Genomic DNA, 17,367 nt, shown 5'->3' with positions numbered 1-17,367 from the left:
CTTCTCCTCATAGAGCCCAGCCTCTCGGATAATCTGCTCTGCATATAAGTTGAAAAGGTATGGAGATCGGACACATCCCTGGCATACACCCTTCTCCATTTTGAACCATGCGGTGTTGCTCTGCTCTGTTCTGACGACTGCCTCTTGGTCCAAGTATAGGTTTTGCATTAGCACGATTAGTACATAGTATGTCTAAATATTGCAATATTAGCAAATATTGGTTGATTAAAGACTGGAGAATACTCTTCAAAAGAAGAGTATTTTTTTAAATTGTATAGTATTCCACTGTGTGACAAGTAACAATCTCTCTAGCCATTCTGCTGTTGATGGGCACTTGAGCTGTTTTCACATCTTTGCTATTGTGATTAGAGCTGCAATAAACATGGGTGTGCATATATCTGTTTGGGACACAGCTCTAACTTATTTGGGGTTTATTCCTAGTGATGGGATAGCTGGGTCAAACAATATTTCTATTTCCAGTTTTTTGAGGAAGCACCGCACTGCCCTCCATATTGTTTGTACCATTTTATATTTCCACCAGTAGTGTATGAGAGTTCTGATCTCTTCACATCTTCACCAGATTTGTTGTTTACTGTTTTGTTGAACTCTACTGTTGTTGCTAGGGTAAGATGATAACTCATGGTTGCTATTAGCTCCAGAATGATGAGGCTTTGCCTTACAAACTTTGAGCGTGTTGCAAGGAGGGGCTATTCCTTGAAGAAAGACAGGATGCTGGGAAGGGTGGAAGGTCAGCAAAGGAGAGGAAGACCTTCAACCAGATGGACTGACACGGTGACTGCTGCAATGAGCTCTTTTGTGTAAGAAGTGTGAAGATGGCACAGGATAGAATAGGGTTCAGATCTTTTGTTCATAGGGTCTCTATGAGTTGTACTCGACTCAATGGCAGCTAACAACAACAATTAGCTACTGATTCTGAACACTTTTTATGTATTTGCTGGCCATCTAACCTTCTCTGGTGAAGCTTCTGTTCATGTCTTCTGCCCATTCTGTAACTTGTCTTTTTCTTGCTGATGTGCTACTCCATAAATCTTAGTCATGAGTCCCTTATCAGAAATGTCCTTGCTAAATATTTTTTCCCAGTCTGATCATGATTTCCATTCTGAACATGAATCTGACTTGATAAAATGATGATCAGCAGGCAGGTGGAGATCTAGTACCTATCTTCACAGAAGTGATTCACTTAAGTAAGTTTATGGAAATAAGACACGACTACTAAAGTATCAACTTGCAGCTTCTTGTCACTAGGCCACCAGAGCGTAAAATATTTCTGTACTTGGTAACTAGGCCACCAGAGCGTAAAATATTTCTGTACTTGGTAAATAGCTGCTCCCCCCCAACTTTCTAGCCAAGTTCATCACTATCAGCCCCTCTCCTCCTCAAAAGGAAGTGGGCTTCCTTTTTACTCAGTTGGAGAAGTTTCTTGATGCACAAAAGGATTTGGTTTTTAGAAGGTTCCAGTCATCTATTTTATCCTCTCCTGGTTGTAAGTTTTTAGATATGCTTGGAAGTCTATTCATGCCATATATAAGGCTTCTAAGTTTGTTCCTATTTTTGTTTGATGAACTTTATGGTTTTGGCGTTTACTCCTCGATCCCTGATTCACCTTGAGTTGGTTTTTGTTTCCAGTGTGAGGAGTGGATCTTGGTTCATTTTTCTGCAGAAGATATTATGCTGAGTTAAACATGCTGGAAAATAATATATTGAGTGAACTATCACAGTCACAAAGTGACAAATACTGTATAAGTCCACTACTGTAATAACAGGATGGAGATAGTGGTGGGGGAAAGAGTGAGAAAAGAATGGATAATGAACACTGCACTGGAATGAGTGAAAGGACGGGCAATCTAAAAGGAATAACAATTAGAAATTATGTGTATGGCAATTATGTGTTTGGAACAGGACAAGAATTACAAAGGGAACAGGGAAGTGAGAGGGAGGGGGAAGTGTGCATGAATGAATGAGTGTAAACTTTCAATAAAAAACAAAACACAAACCTTACATTTAAAAAATTCAAAACTGTATACCAAAAAAAAAGCAGAAAACAAAAATTAAATAAAGAGAGAAGGGAATCAGAAAGAGTACAATATTGAAAATCAAGTGGGCAGGACTGACTTTAAACCATTCTGTTTTAAGTATGAGTTTTAACCATACTGTTGGTTGTTGTGTATCGTAAAGTCAGAACCAACCCATAGCTAACCCTCTGGTGGGTTTTTAGAGGTAGTTAATTTCCCAGGAGGAAATTACCCATTCTTCTCTTCCAGAGAAGGTAGTGGCCTTGAACCATGTGTCCATGGGATTATAGTGGAACTTCTTGCCACTTGGCCACTAGAGCTTAAAATATTTCTGTATTTGGTAAAGAGCTGTTGCCCCCAACTTTCTAGCTAAGGTCATCTCATGCTAGCCCCTCTCCTCATGATCTAACAACCAAAAGACAGAGTAAGTTGTTTCCAGTTCTTTGCTGTAGCCTACTGCTGGCATTAATGATTCTCAAAATTACCAAGTATTTGTTAAACAGAAACTTCATAGTGTGATTGTATTTATCATCTCTTTATTCCCCCTACTATTTGTTTACAAAATACAAATACAATTTTGAACATTCTTTCAATTTTCCTCACCAACCCCCACCCATCAAATTGTACAACCCAATGACTAATCCCCTCTTCCCCCTGCACATCCACATCCAATATTTATCCTTGTGGGACTGAGTTAGTTCACTAAACATAATGCTCTCCAGTCCCTCCCAAGTTAGGTAATAATTCACCAAGTTATTGCTCCTGCGTGCTGCATAGTATTTCATTGTGTGAATGTACCATAATTTCTCAATCCATTCGTTTGTGGTAGATGAGAAAATTAAGATCAAATTTCAGAAACACTATATAACCTGCCTGTGATGTTTCAGAAAAAGCAATGCTCAGGATTCAGGTTCTAAAGTCAATATTCAACTGCACTACAATCGCAAAGACATGTGGCTTGAATTCAACAGTTGCTCCACAGGAGAAGGATGGGTAATCTCCTCCTGTGCAATTTACTGCCTCTGAAAATCCATGGGGCAGTCAGCTATGGGTGGGTTCTGACTCCATGGTATACAACAACCTTTCAATTGGCAGTGAAGTGCTTAACCCTTGTACTACCAAGGCTCTGACAATAGCTAACTTTTATTTTGTACTAATCATATGCCAGACATTGTGTCAAGCACTTTGATACTTTAATTCATTTCATTCTTACACCACAGTATGACATGAATGTGTGCATTATCACTACTATTTCTCAGGCATTTCAGAACCTCTCAGATACATCGGTTTCCTAGGAATTCTTTTATGGGGGAGCGAGTGTTGCAAGCCTGGACTTCAACAGCAAAATTATAATACTGCTCTTTTTTTTTGTAATGAAAAGGAATATGCTCATACATCACAGTCACCACGATGGGCTACACCACAAGCATTCCAAAAACCCAACAATTCTTACCGTTAGTAAAATAATGCTTGGTGGTTTCATAGGATACTCTGGTGGTAGTACTATTCGTCCATGATAAACACCACCATCAAAATCAGAATCTGGAGGCCCTCTAACAGTGAAGTGCCATTCAAAAAGGTTATCCTAAATAAAAACAATAACCGTTAGGATTCATGCACGTTAATGCTTGGATCACTTGTACTAATGCAAGTAGCAGAAATATTACTAGGCCAGAAATATTACATTTTTATACTATTCCAACAATAATATACTGATGCTAAAATACTAATACTAGTCTAACGCACAAAATCCGTTTCAAGATTAAAAGTTAGATACTTACTCTAGTTTTAATGTCCTGGAAGAGCTAATTTTTAAAAAAAAATACATTTAAAACTTCTAAGTCCTGTTAAATATTCATAAATAAGATAGTAGATTCAATTAACCTGGACATTAATCCTTAGGAGAATGCCAATTAATGAGGATTATATTACAGAAAAATTATCTTCATACTTTGGAATACTTTAACAAATCACTTGATTTATATATAAACAGTAATTTAAAAATGGAACTCATTTACAAATAGTAATGCTAATATATATGCTACTATAATCATTTTAGGGAGCTCTGCTGACTTAGTGGTAAGGAACTGAGCTGCCAATACACACTTAAATGGTTGGAATCTACTACTGCTCCAAGTAAATCTCTATGTGATTTACTGCCTCTGAAAACCTGCTGAAGGGTCAGCTATGGATCGGTTCTGACTCATGGTACACAGCAACAACAAGAATCATCTTATAGTTATCAAGTATTTCTACACATACTGCATTATATTTCATTCTATTACCATGAAAGCTACACTGAGCAGATTTAAATACTCTTATTTACAAATGAGAAGACAAAAGGGGTGAAGGTGTTTATGTAAAAACCCCAAGGCAGGGTGTAAAGTTCCCCTTAAAGGTTGAACTTTCCAAACATAAGAGTCTGAGGCCTTTTTTCTATTTGCCAAGCCTCATATTCAAGATCCAAAGGCAAATTTAGCACCATTGTATAAAGACTAAAGCAATTCCATTTACTAGAAAGGATAATGAACTATAAAGATTAGCAAAAACAAACAACTCATTGTGTCTTAACCTCCAGGAAGTTTTCAGAGGCTATAAATAGCACCGGAGGAGACTGCCTATCTTTTTCTTATGAAGTCACTGGTAAATTCGAACCACCTGCCCTTCAGCTGGCAGCACAACTCTACCCCCTTGGGCCACCAGAGCTCTCTATAAATCATAAAATACACCAATAAGTCACATCAGATATGTCAACAATAACTCAAATCAATAAAAAAGCCATTTAAAGAATTTGTCATATTCAAGTTAAAATACATAGAAGACTATAGAGAAAGAAACTAACCTCTAAAGGTTGTGCGTGGTAGTGATCTGTTGGATCTTTCAATTCTGCTGCTTCTTTCATTAAACGTTTAACAGCTAAAATAAAATTCATAGGAGGGAAGGATTTAAAACATACTTTTCCAAGTGATTAGCACAAATTCACAAGTCTATGAAAATTTCTACTTTAACAGAAGAAAGTAAGTATGGAGGACTAGTTCAACTAACAGTTTCATTATAACAGTAAAGGAAGTAGTAAGGTGCCCTTGTGCATTACATTATCAGGCTGCTGTTGTTCAGTGGAGCTCCCCAATTAAAACAAGCTTGGGAGCAGGAGTGGCATCCATTTCCGAAATAGCTTGCCTCCGAAAACCCTATGAACCTGGAGAAAGGATTAAAGTTAAGTGTTCAGGTCTTTTGTTCATAGGGTCACTATGAGTCGCCTACTCGATGGCACTTAACAACAACAATGTAAAGGTCCAAAACCACCAGCTACACTAGGAGAAAGATGGGCAGTGCTCTCCCATAAAGACTTGACAGCCTAAAAGCAACTATGGAGGACTTCTATGATTCAGAACCAAAATGGGTTTTAGTTTAAGGAGACAATCACAATTCATCAGAAGAATGATATCGATATATGAGATATGCTGCTGTTGTTGATTGTTGCTGAGTTGAGCACAACTCATAGTGATCCTATGAACAAGAGGCCTGAAGCCTTTCTATAACTATTATCGTTTCTCAATGTTCATAGAGTTTCCAGAGGCATGTGGTTTCCAAATCTATCTTAAACTGGGAGCTCCACCAAACACTGTCTACCACGGGTAACCATTACGGCATTTGACACAACCCCAGGTAACCTCAGTACAGTATACTGACAGAAGAGTGCTGTACTACTTAGATGAATGTTCCTCCAAAATATAATAACAACATGTAACACTTTGTGAATTTGAGTGTCATCCTTGTGCCATACTAATCTTCTCGGTATCGTTCCAATTTTTAGTGTATGTGCTGCCGAAGCGAGCCCATATATAGAAACAGATATACTGGTTTGCTTACAAAGGTCGTATACATTGTGTCACACTACTCTTCATTCACACTGTGTTTCATACAATCATTCTCATGCATTATGTTTTATAATCATCATTGGGCATGCCCATCATTACCCTGTCTTTTCAGGTCCCCGCTGGATCCTTCCCATTTCCTTCACTACCTCCCTCCACCCGCCAGAGTGTACAAGCCTGTAGTTTCGCCCCTATCCATCCTCACCTCACTGCTCCCACCCCATGCCTCCTTGGGTCCCCATACATGTTTTACTAATTATGCAGAATGACATTTTTTTAAAGTGTTGAATATCGTGAAAACTTGTGAGAGCTAGATCATGACGGTCTTGTTTTCCTGGGTCTTGCAAGTTTTCTGCCTTTGACAAGGAACAATAACTACTTTTCTTTAACTATTTGTTAGTGAAAGACAGTTACATTTCCCTTCTCTGACAGGTTTCCATTTACAAAAGTTCTGGCTTTCACAGGTTTTACTGTATACACACTTCCTCTGTGGTGGTGGTGGTTGTTAAGTCAAATATGACTCATAGCAACCCTACAAACAGCCATTGTGAACCCTGCCCTAACCTGTGCCATCCTCATCATCTCAGAGACACTAGGGTCCACTGCAGAAGTCAGTGTCAATTCATCTCTTTAAGAGTCTTCCTCTCCTTTGCTGACCTTCCATCTTTGTAAGCATGATGTCCCTTTCCAAGAACAGCCTCACCTAGCTACATATATGAAAGACAAAGCTTGGTGGACCTTGCCTTCAAAGAACATTCTGGCCACACCCCTCCAAGGCATATCTGTTTTGTCTTCTTGGAAATCTATGGGATATTCAGTACTCTTCTCCAGCACAAAAGGCATCAATTCTTCTTCTGTTATCCTTATTTTTCAGGTGATTGAGAAGACCATGGCCTGAATCAGGTGCACCTTGGTCTTTTTTTGTTTGGTTGGTTGGTTGGTTGGTTGGGTTTTTTTGTTTTCATTTTTTAAAATGTGATTGCTATGAAAGTTTACAGAGAAGTTGGATTTTCATTCATTCATGGTTGCACATTTTCCTCCCTACCTGTTTCCCCAGTTCACTTTAAAAAAAAATTCATTCATTGTTGTACAATTTCTCCCCCCCCCCCCCCCCCCCCCCCACCCCAGTTCACTTTGCTATACACTTCTTATTCTGGGCAGCTGTCATACAAATACTGCCTAATCATATATTCCTTTTCAACAGTTCTTTCCTTGCTCTTCAGTATTTTGGAGAGGTCCCTGACTGCAGCCTTGCCCAATGCAATATGTCTCTTGATTTCCTGACTGCTGGTACTAAGGGTGTTGATTGTAGATCCAAGCAAGGTTAAATCACTGGCAGCTTCAATCTTTTCTTCATCTATCATAATGTTAACTGCTGGGCCTGTGGTGAGGATCTTTGTCTTCTTGATGTTGAGATGTAATCCATACTGAAAGCTGCAGTCCTTGATCTTCTGCAGCAGGAGTTTCACATCCTCCTCAATTTTAGCAAGCCAAGTTGTGTCATCAGCATAACACAGGCTGTTGATGAGTCTTCCTCCAATCCTAATGCCACATTCCTCTTCATAGAGTCGGGCTTCATGAATGATTTGCTCAGCATAAGGCTTGAATAGGTATGGAGAAAGGATACAACCCTGACACATACTCTTCCTGATCTTAAACCATGTGGTAGGACTTTTATAAAATGTTTTATAAACATTAATTTATTTAATCCTCAAAACAATCCTATGAGATACATACTTGTATTCTCACTTTCCATATGAGGAAACTGAGACATGGAGTGGTTTTTGCAACATATCCAAAGTCACACAGCTAATAAATGACAGGGCTGAGTTCTAACCATTTCCCATAAAATTGAACAACTAAGGACCCAATGTAACCTTCTAACTCAGTGCCCACCCAATTGAGTATTACTGAAAGGGAGAGGATGGGAATCACAGAAGTTGGCATATTAATGCCAATTATCAACTGTACTGGGACATGATGTCACCCAGTATTTCTACTTTCTCTAGTAACCCCACCAGCCCACTCATGCCATCTACCACCACAGAGCTTCTCCAATCTACTTATACATGCTTCATCTCTCCTGTCTTCCCTCTTATTGTAATGACACACACATTTTATTTCCACAATTTATCACTGTTAACTAGAGTATATTTGTGGCCCTATTATAATCTACAAGCTCATCTGCATTTGCACCCACTTTCCTTCACTGCTGGCTCTTAAGGGCCCTTCAATTAGTGCCCTGGATCCCAGATCCTCTCCTCAAGCATTAGGGAATCTAGAATAGCGTCAGGATCCTGGTGTCGGAAATCAAACCAAGGAAAATCCAGGCAACCCAGTAGTGTTTGAGGCTCTGCTTAAACACTACTGATATAGTTTGAAAAGTGCCCTAAGAAAGGTATGCACTGGATGCTGGGAAGTCACTATAGACACTGAACTTGGGAGCAGACAGAAAAAGAAAGGAATCATGTTATGACATTTGAGAGACAAAAAAGAAATGCCTAGGTTGTTATTTGAATAAAGCCGAGGGAACAAGAAAAGTAAAATGTGTGGGGGCACAGGTTGAAATGTTACTTGGAGAACAGTACCTCCCACACATACACAACCAAAAGGGTTCTGTTTTTATCAGCGCTTTTACATAAAATTTTACTTTATTCAGGGGTTCCTAGGTTTTTAGAAAAGAAGAAAGTTCTTAAGTTGCTATCCTATTTCATATGTTAACTGTAAGTAAGCCCCTTTTAGGCAAAAAACTGTTCATTGTTCATCAAATACTCACTGAATTCCTATTATATGCTACAGGATAGATACAGCTACAAATGTAAACAAAACATAGCTTTGATCATCAAGCTGTTTAGAGTCTAGAGGATAGGTAGTCAACACAAAGAATCATCATGAAGCATGTATGCTATATTGTGACACTGTACCCCAAATTCTAGATACCATGTTTCATTCAGTTCTAAGTTTCATTCAGTTCTTTCACTCAGTCTTCTACCTACCTATACCAGTACTTCATATGGACTGTTGCCTCAGCCCTCAATACTCCTTACCTCATTATCTAGACTGGTTCCTGTTGCTGCTACTGTTGTTAGCTGCCATCAAGTTGGCCCCTAACTGAACAAAGCAAAGCACTTTAATATTCCCATAAGCTGTCATGCAGTTACCTATAGGGTTTTCACGAGTTGCAGCTTTTCTCTATAGACCATCATGATCTGGAAACAGCACCGAAATCTGTTCAGCATCAAAGCAACATGGAAGCCCCCACTGTCAACACAGGTGGTGACTCTGCATGAGGTATAATGGCCAGGAAACAAGCTAGATCTGCATTATGAATGGTGAAAAGGTCTACCACTGAACTGCCTTTAGCTTCAGCTGTCTGCCCTCATCGGTATCATGGATTGAATTGTGTCCTCCCAAAATAGATGCTTGCTTATTAAAAAAAAAAGGCACATATAATCATTCCTAGAATAACCAAACAGTTGTAAAAAGGATTAAAAGTGGGATACAACCCTTAAATTTCATCATAGCCCTGATAGAGGCAAGGAATATTGTTCTAGGATGTGGCCTGTAACCTTTTATCTCACTAGAAACAAAGGAGGAGGAAATCTAGCTAGATGGGGGCCCTCAATACCACCAAGACAGAGTTCCCAAGAGTGGAATTGAGTCCTTTGGGACTCAGGTCTCTGCCTGAGGAATCTCCTTGACCCCAGGGAAGGCCAAGACATGTGGATGCCTCTGAAGAACAAGAGGCCTATATATGCTGAAGGAAATGAGGAAGGACCCTTCTTTAGAACCAATAGAGAAAGGCCCTTTCTACTATGTCTGGCACCCTGAATTTGGCTTTCTAGCCTTCTAAACTGTTATTGTTGTTATTGTTATGTGTAGTCAAGTCAGAACCAGCCCAGAGCTGCTTCTTCAGTAGGTTTTTGGAAGTAGTGAAACACATGGGAGGAGATGGTCCATCTTTCTCCTGAGGAGCAGCTCGTGGATTCAAACTGCAGGCCTTTGGGATTGCAATGCAGCTACTAACCAGTAAGTCATCACAGTATGAGAATATATTAGTTTGTTAAAGCTATTTACTTATGTTATGTCTGTTTTAGCAGCAATAAATAACTAAAAGAAGGAATGAATAGAGATCCCTATCTGTGCAGACAACCAAAGTATCTGAGGAGTATTACGAAGAGGATAAAACCAGAAAACCAAATTCACTGCCTGAAAGCGGTGACCTTCTGTTGAGTTTCGAAGCTATAAATCTTTATGGGAAGCAATTGTCATTCTCCTACACAGTGCCTGCGGGATTTGAACCAGGGACCTTTGTATCAGAATTCCAAAATGAAACACTGTACTTCACCAGTATTTATTACAGGAAGAAAGTGGAGACTAGGAATTTGCCTTCTAAATGCACTTTAAGTTATTCTAATGACCAGATGCTTTTTTTTGTGTGTGTGTGCATGTACCATCAAATCAAATCTGACTGGTACAGGAGGAGATTGCCCCTCCTTCTCAAGCAGAGCATCTGGTGGATTTGAACCATGTACCTCTGAGATTATAGTACAGCTTCTTGCCACTAGGCCACCAGAACTCCCTTATCAGATGCATTTTTATAGACTAGGTTAAATCCTGATGCTCTATGACAAGCTATATTTAACCTTTTTTTAAAAAAACTAATCTTGTTCTAATTACTTATTTAACATTTGTCATTCTTGCCTCCCCTACCCCCCCCAAAACAGTAAAGAGTAGATTATACATCTACTTCACTGCACATTTTATTGGTGTTGTGTGAGGTCAAGTCAACTATGACTCATAATGACATATGAACAATGGTTTTGACCCTTTCCCTATTCAGAGTCAACCTCCTCATCTCTGACACACCTGACTCCAGTGGAATGGTCTGGTCACTGTGTCAGATCAACTCAACCAGGGTCTCCTCTCCACCCTTCACTCTCCCATTCACGACATCCTATTTCAAGGATTTGCTCCTCATGACAACATGTTCAAAGTATATAAGATGGAATTTCAAAGTCTTTGCCTCCAAGAAACAGCTTGGTTTTACTCTCTCCAGGAAAGATTTGTTGTTCTTGCAGCAGTCCACGGAATATTCAATACTCTTTGCCAGCATCATAACTCAAAGGCATTGATTCTTCTTCTGTCATTCTTTATTCACTGTCCAGCTATCAGATGCATAGCAAGCAACTGAGATGACCACAGCCTGGATCAGACGCATGTTAGTCTCTAGACTCACACTGTTGCTCTTTAACAGCCTGGAGAAGTCCTTGACAGAAGATTTTTTTTCCAATGCAACTCTTCTTTTGATTTCTTGATTGATGGTGCCAAAGGTGTTAATTGTGGATCCAAGCAAGATTAAATTGTTAACAATGTCAATCTTTGGTCCTATCTATCACAATGCTGCCTAGGGAGCAGGAATTTTGTTGTCATGATATTGAGATCCAATTCACATTGAGGATTGCAGTTCTTGATCTTCTGCAACAAATGCTTCAAGTCTTCCTCAGTTTCAGTGAACAAGGTAGCGTCATCTGTTTAACACAGACTGTTGATGAGTCCCCTGCCAGCCCTGATGCCACATTCTTCATCATAAAGTCCAGACTTTCAAAAGAGCTGTTCAGCATATAGTTTGAAAAGGTATGGAGAAAAGCTACATCCTGACCCACTCCTTTCATGATTTTGAACCATGCAGAGTTCCCTTGCTCTATTCAGACAATAGATTCTTGGTCTAGATAGAGGTTTCATATGAGCATAAACAAGTATTCTGGGATTCCCATCCTTCTCAATGTTAACCAAAATTTGTTGTGATCCACACAATCAAATACCTTTGCACAGCTGATAAAACACAAATAGACATCCTTTCTGGTACTCTCTGCTTTCAGCCAAGATCTATCTGATATCATCAGCAATGATATCCCTAGTGCCAGAGTCTCTTATAAACCCAGCTTGTATTTTGGATAATCTTCAACATTTTGCTTGCATATGGTATTAGTGATAGTATGCATTTAAAGATTTACTGAATTTCATTTCATTGTCATCCCCCAATAAATGTCTTCCTAAGGCTGGGATTAAAGGTAATGGTGTTCAATACAACAATGGAGAAGTAGGCTGAGCATGGATGTGTTCTTCAGTGCTGTCCACGTAACATGCACAGATGTATGGATGAACAGGGAAGGGTTGTTGGCTGGAGATGCAGGGAATCATGAGGACTCCTGGTTGGTTGACTTGGCCCCATGTGGGGGCTAGGGTTGAGTGAAGGGACCAAGAGGTCTGAAACATTGTGGCTGATGCCCACTGGAACCTAGACACAGATGACTGGAGACGAGTTGCCCAGAACCCAACCAGATGAAGAGAAGATGATTTATGTTGTGAGCTAGTGTTAATTGCTGTAACCTGATAACTTGCTATGGACTGGGCTTTGCTTTGGATGCAGATGCTCAGTTTCCAAGCTGAACAGAGGATTCTTCAGCAAAAGGGATATGCTTATTCCCTTAGAGTATTGGTTTAACAGGGATGGGCAAATCCTAAATTAGCTATCTAAAATGTGGCTATTAAGGCACAAGGTCCAAGCTGGCTTATATGCTTTCACGAAAGTAGTTATTAGTAAGATGCCTGTAAAAGGGAAAAATCCTACAATATACACAAATGAAATATAAGAGATATATCAAAGACAATGTACATGCATAAAACACAATGTACACAAATGATAAAATATTAACTTAAAAAGGGCAATGGTTTTCAAACTCACTGGATAAAATCCTTGGTTCGAGAAAAGTAGCATGGTAATTTTAATGTAAAATAACCAAACACAGAGTGTTTAGTTGGAGAGACCAGCATGGAAGGGCTGCAGATCCTCTACATAATGCTTCTCATCTATTTTTAATATCTGGCCAGACAGGAATCTCCAGTCACTCCTCTTTTTTTACTATTAGTCCATAGGCCACAAAGGCATATACCATGTAATAGCTATAGTCATAAAGTCATATGGCCAAACAGAAGATTTGTCTAGTATTTTCACAACCTATTTTTTTCTTAAATAACACAATATATTATTAATATCTCAGTGTAAAATAACATGGACTCTAGAATCAGAACTACATTAAAATTCTGGACTTAATATTTCATATCCCTAAATCCTTGAACAAGTCATTTATCATATTCTACTTCAATCTTTACATTGGTCAAAAGGAAGTTAGTAATTTCTTTAAACACAGTCATACCTTGAAGATATTGAAGGTTTGACTCTAGGCCAATGTTAACAAAGCAAATATAGCAATAAAGCAAGTCTCACACTTTTTTTTTCTTTCCTAGTGTATATAAAAGTTACGTGGACACTGCACTATGTTCCATTAAGAGGCGTGGTGGCATACCGTATAATGTATCAAGCTGCTAACTAAGTAAGCAGTTCAAATCCATCTTGGGGGAAAGACAGGCAGCCTCCTCCTAAAGAGATTTACAGCCTTGACAACCAGAAGGCATGTCCCTATGAGTGGGTTTTGATAGTCAAAACTACCAAACTATTGGGTGGTGCAAGAGTATGATGAAGTACTGTGAAAATTACCAAATAGCAACCTGAAATGAGCACAGGCTGTTGGAATAAAATTATGCTAACAGACTTGCTTGATACAGAGCTTCCACAAACCTTCAATATGTAAAAACTGCAGTATCTAATAAGGTGAAATGCAATAAAACACTATAAAGTGAAATGCAGTAAAATGAGGTATGCCCTTCTGCTTCACTCTTCTCTTTTCCCCAGACCATAAGTTATTAAGGTCAGAGATGGACTGGGATATAAGGCTTTCAAAATTATTCTCTGTGGTTCAAAAGAAGGCGCTGATTATGTAGTTGGTCTCATACTAAGGCTCCCTTGGCTCCATATCACTGCTGTGAAAACAGCCAAGTTCCAAAGCACTACCTGAGAAGGAAAGCCAAAGAATGGTCTGCTCCTCCTGATACTCTATCTCCTACTTCTATTTAACTAGAGGAATCCTTTTAGCCCCAGCTCCTGTCTTATCTCATAGCAGTTATTAAATGAAAACAGACTCTTTGAAAAGAGACACAGAAAGGAAAACACCATCTTCTGACCTTCATCTGTGTAATTGTTCCTTTTTTTTTTAACACATTTTTTATTTTGTGCACTGCAATCCCAGAGATGCGCAGTTCTACTGGAGAAGGAGGGACAATCTCCTCCTGTCAGATCTGATTTGACAGTACATGCACAAAAAATTATAAAAAATATTATTTTGTGTGTGTGTGCCGTCAAATCGGATCTGATTGATAGAGGAGATTGTCCTGCCTTCTCCAGCACAGCATCTGGTGGATTCGAACCACATACTTCTGGTGTTCTTCTTTTTCTTATGGAAGGCACACGGTTACTTGGATCCAGACTCTAGGTTTTTTGAACCTAGGCTTTAGCGTTCTTCACAAGTCCAGGTCAGTTCACTAGGCTTACAATGGATGCTTGAGGCCAAAGAGCCACCGGTAATATAGGGTCTTTTTGCAAACCACTATCTCCCATGCATCTATTTCTCTTGGAAAGTACATATTCTGAAAGTACTGAAAGCATGGGTGAAATGCAAGAAGCAGGTATACTGAAGAGGTAATATCGATGCACATAGCACAAGCTGCCTCTTCCTACTACCATATTACCATTGCAAAGGTACTAAGTTTCTGATGTTTTTGTTTAGAAAAGCCCTGCATGGATATTCATTCAACAAACATTTAAAGAACACTTCATCAGTGGAGATAAAAGAGTGAACAAGACTTACTTCACACACTCAATAAGGTCAGAGAAAGTAAAGAAAGTCATAAAACCAATTATAGCACAGTGTGTGATACCACTGACCTAGTATACACAATGACAACAAATATTGCTTTTTCTCTTTTTTTAGAACAGCAATACAACCTAAGAGGAAATGAAACAAAAGAGAGGAAGCAACTTATTATACAGTTTTAGAAGCATGTCAACCAGAGCTAACCAGACAACAAAAGGTGATATAATGTGGAAATGTACAAAATTCTGGGGAATAAAAAAGTGAATTATTATAATTGCACACAAAACACCCTTCAAACTAAGTAATGCCCTCTGATAGTTTCTTTAGGACTTCCTCATTCCCACCATCATTCCACACCGCACAAATATTTAAGTTATAATTACTCTCTAGATATCTCACTAAGATACCTCTACTATCTTAAGGAACCAATATGTGACCAAGGTTTACCATACATTTTTATCCAAATAGCTTTATTTAAATTTCTTAATACTTCAATCTTTCTACCATCTAATCTTAAAAGTTATGTTTTTCTTTCTCTTTCTTTTCTACTCTCTAGAGATTCCTAAGCCAAAGGCTGAGGGGGGAAAGGAGTGAATCTAACTGCATAAATTCTTTTGGGACCTAAACTGTTCACTGGAATTTAAGGAACTGCACTGCCAACACAAAGGTATGTGGTTCGAATCCACCAGCTATTCCATGGAAGAAAGACAGGCAATAAATTCTCACGTGAATTTACAGTGTCTGAAAATCCACTGGAGGGTCAATTATGAAGTCAGTTGTGACTCTATACAAAGGTAACTTCCCAAAACATTATAATCAATTCTACACACTAGCTTACCAAAGGATACTTCTTAACTTGACAGAGCTCTGTGGCTAACAAAGCTCAATCAAAAAGCTCCAGGCTTTTCTGAAGTCTGCACATTCACAGTTTAAAAAAAAAGTCACAATGTCAACTCTACTCATAAGGATATTAGTCTGCTGATTCCTATTGGAGAAGAGCATTTTTTAGAAGGAAAAAATGAGAGGTAGTAAGAACTGGACACACCATCACTAATATCCTAGGATTTAGCAGCTAAGCAATGGCATTTTCCCCCTTTTTTTTTTTTTTTTTCATTTTCCCCCTCTTGACAACGTTATCCAGGTGTTTCAGCGATTCCTTTCAAGACTGCTTTAATCTAGGAATGATCTTTATAGACACGAAGAAAGAATGAGGCTAGGACCATTTGGGCTGCTCTATAAATGAAGTCGCTGTTGTTAATGCACCATGGAGTTGGAACTGACCCATAGCAGGGTCTCAGAGGCTGTAAATCTCAAGAGAGCAGACTGCGTATCGTTATTCCTCGGAGAACCTAGATTCTATCCACCTGCCTTTTGGTTGCCAGCGCAACTCTTTACCCACTAGGTCACCAAAGCGCCTTGTAAATGAAGCAGGTGCATTAATTGCAAGAACATAAAACTATGACCGACTACAAATATATCATTAGTTTGACAAAATCATGATTAGCTCTAAAGCACATGGATGGCTCAATTCATTTTCTCTTTACTAGCTTAGTGCATGTCATTTCCCCTCTATTTGCAATTCTATTGGCCCCAAATGCTGAAAACTGGGTATCTAAACTAAATTCTTAAACCTGGCCCAGCTCATAAAAGTCTGGTAGCAGAGGAGGTGTTTAGGCTGCAGGTACATGAAGCTGTTGCCTATTACTCATGCACATCACTTCTACACCTGTTCTGAGGGATGAGTTTAAGATACAGCTCTGCTGGACAAAGATGAGAAAAGGAAGAGGACTGACGGGTGATGCGAGGCGGTAGGCAGTGTCCGGGTGTGGCAGTCGGTGGCTCCCCGCCCTGCGGCCTGCACCTCCCGGCAGGCGGCGGCCTCGCGTAGAGGGTAAAGCCCGGAGCGGAGCCACGAGTGGCGGTGGACACGAGGGGACGGCGGTCCAGGGTCACTTCCGCACTCTTGGATCTGCCCTGCCCAGGACGCCTTGCCGCCTCCCACCCTGCTCACCTGGGCTCTTCAGGTTGTAGCGGGTCTCCATGGCGGATAGATGGCCAGGTTCCGGCCACACGGCCAGCCGCCGCCGCCTCTCGGTGCGCCGCTGTCCCCGTCTGAGCGCGGCTCGGGGCCGAGGGAGTTTCCGCGGGCGCCGCCCCGCCTCGTCCGGACTGCGGGGCGGGTTGAGAGCGGGGGCGAGGCTTGGGCTGCGCGGTGGTGCCGCCTCCTCCGCTGCTCCCCCGCCTCCCTGAAGGCCGGGCAGGCGCCGGCGCCGGCGGAGGCGTCGCTTAACCGGGCGCCGGGGCAGGAGGTCGGCCTCCTTGTCTGGCCACTGGCCAACCCCGCCGATCCGCCTGCGTCACCCTCTGTCGCCTGGGTTTTGTGAAGTTGCCCTGACGTGGCAGTCGCTTCTTGGCGATTAGCCAGCCAGTCCTTTGCGGCTCGGGGATCTGCAAGAGCGGGCGGCGCCCACCTCGGTCACCCACCCACCTACACGGCCACCTTCGAGCCCAGACCGGGTCCCTAACCTGGCCTGAGCGACCCTGGCCCAGTCTGCTGCCTCCTGGGTCTCGGATCGTGAGGCCACTGGAGGATCTGCAAAGCTACCCTGCAGCCGTACAGTGTGGGCCGGCTCACTGCGGTGTCTGAGAAATGCTTTATTTTTAGACCCATTAGCCGAGGAA

At 40.6% G+C, this 17,367-nt stretch overlaps 1 protein-coding gene across 1 annotated transcript in view; it reads right to left on the bottom strand.

Annotated features, from left to right (window-relative positions):
- The window catches only part of UBE2J1 (ubiquitin-conjugating enzyme E2, J1), a 50,741-nt gene extending 33,959 nt beyond the window's left edge, over positions 1-16,782 (bottom strand). The window contains exons 1-3 of the mRNA XM_006888697.1: positions 16,697-16,782; positions 4,876-4,949; positions 3,487-3,618 (exon numbers count right to left, since the gene is read on the bottom strand). Of these exons, the coding sequence (XP_006888759.1) occupies positions 3,487-3,618; positions 4,876-4,949; positions 16,697-16,727 (237 nt within the window). The 5' untranslated portion in view covers positions 16,728-16,782. The remainder of the gene's footprint in view (positions 1-3,486; positions 3,619-4,875; positions 4,950-16,696) is intronic.
- Positions 16,783-17,367: the final 585 nt, after the last annotated feature.

This window comes from Elephantulus edwardii, unplaced genomic scaffold (assembly GCF_000299155.1).
Source record: "Elephantulus edwardii isolate Elephantulus edwardi_28Jun2011 unplaced genomic scaffold, EleEdw1.0 scaffold00071, whole genome shotgun sequence".
Taxonomy (NCBI): Eukaryota; Metazoa; Chordata; class Mammalia; order Macroscelidea; family Macroscelididae; genus Elephantulus; species Elephantulus edwardii.
Note: the sequence above shows the minus strand (reverse complement) of the source record. Positions and strands in the feature narration are given on the sequence as shown.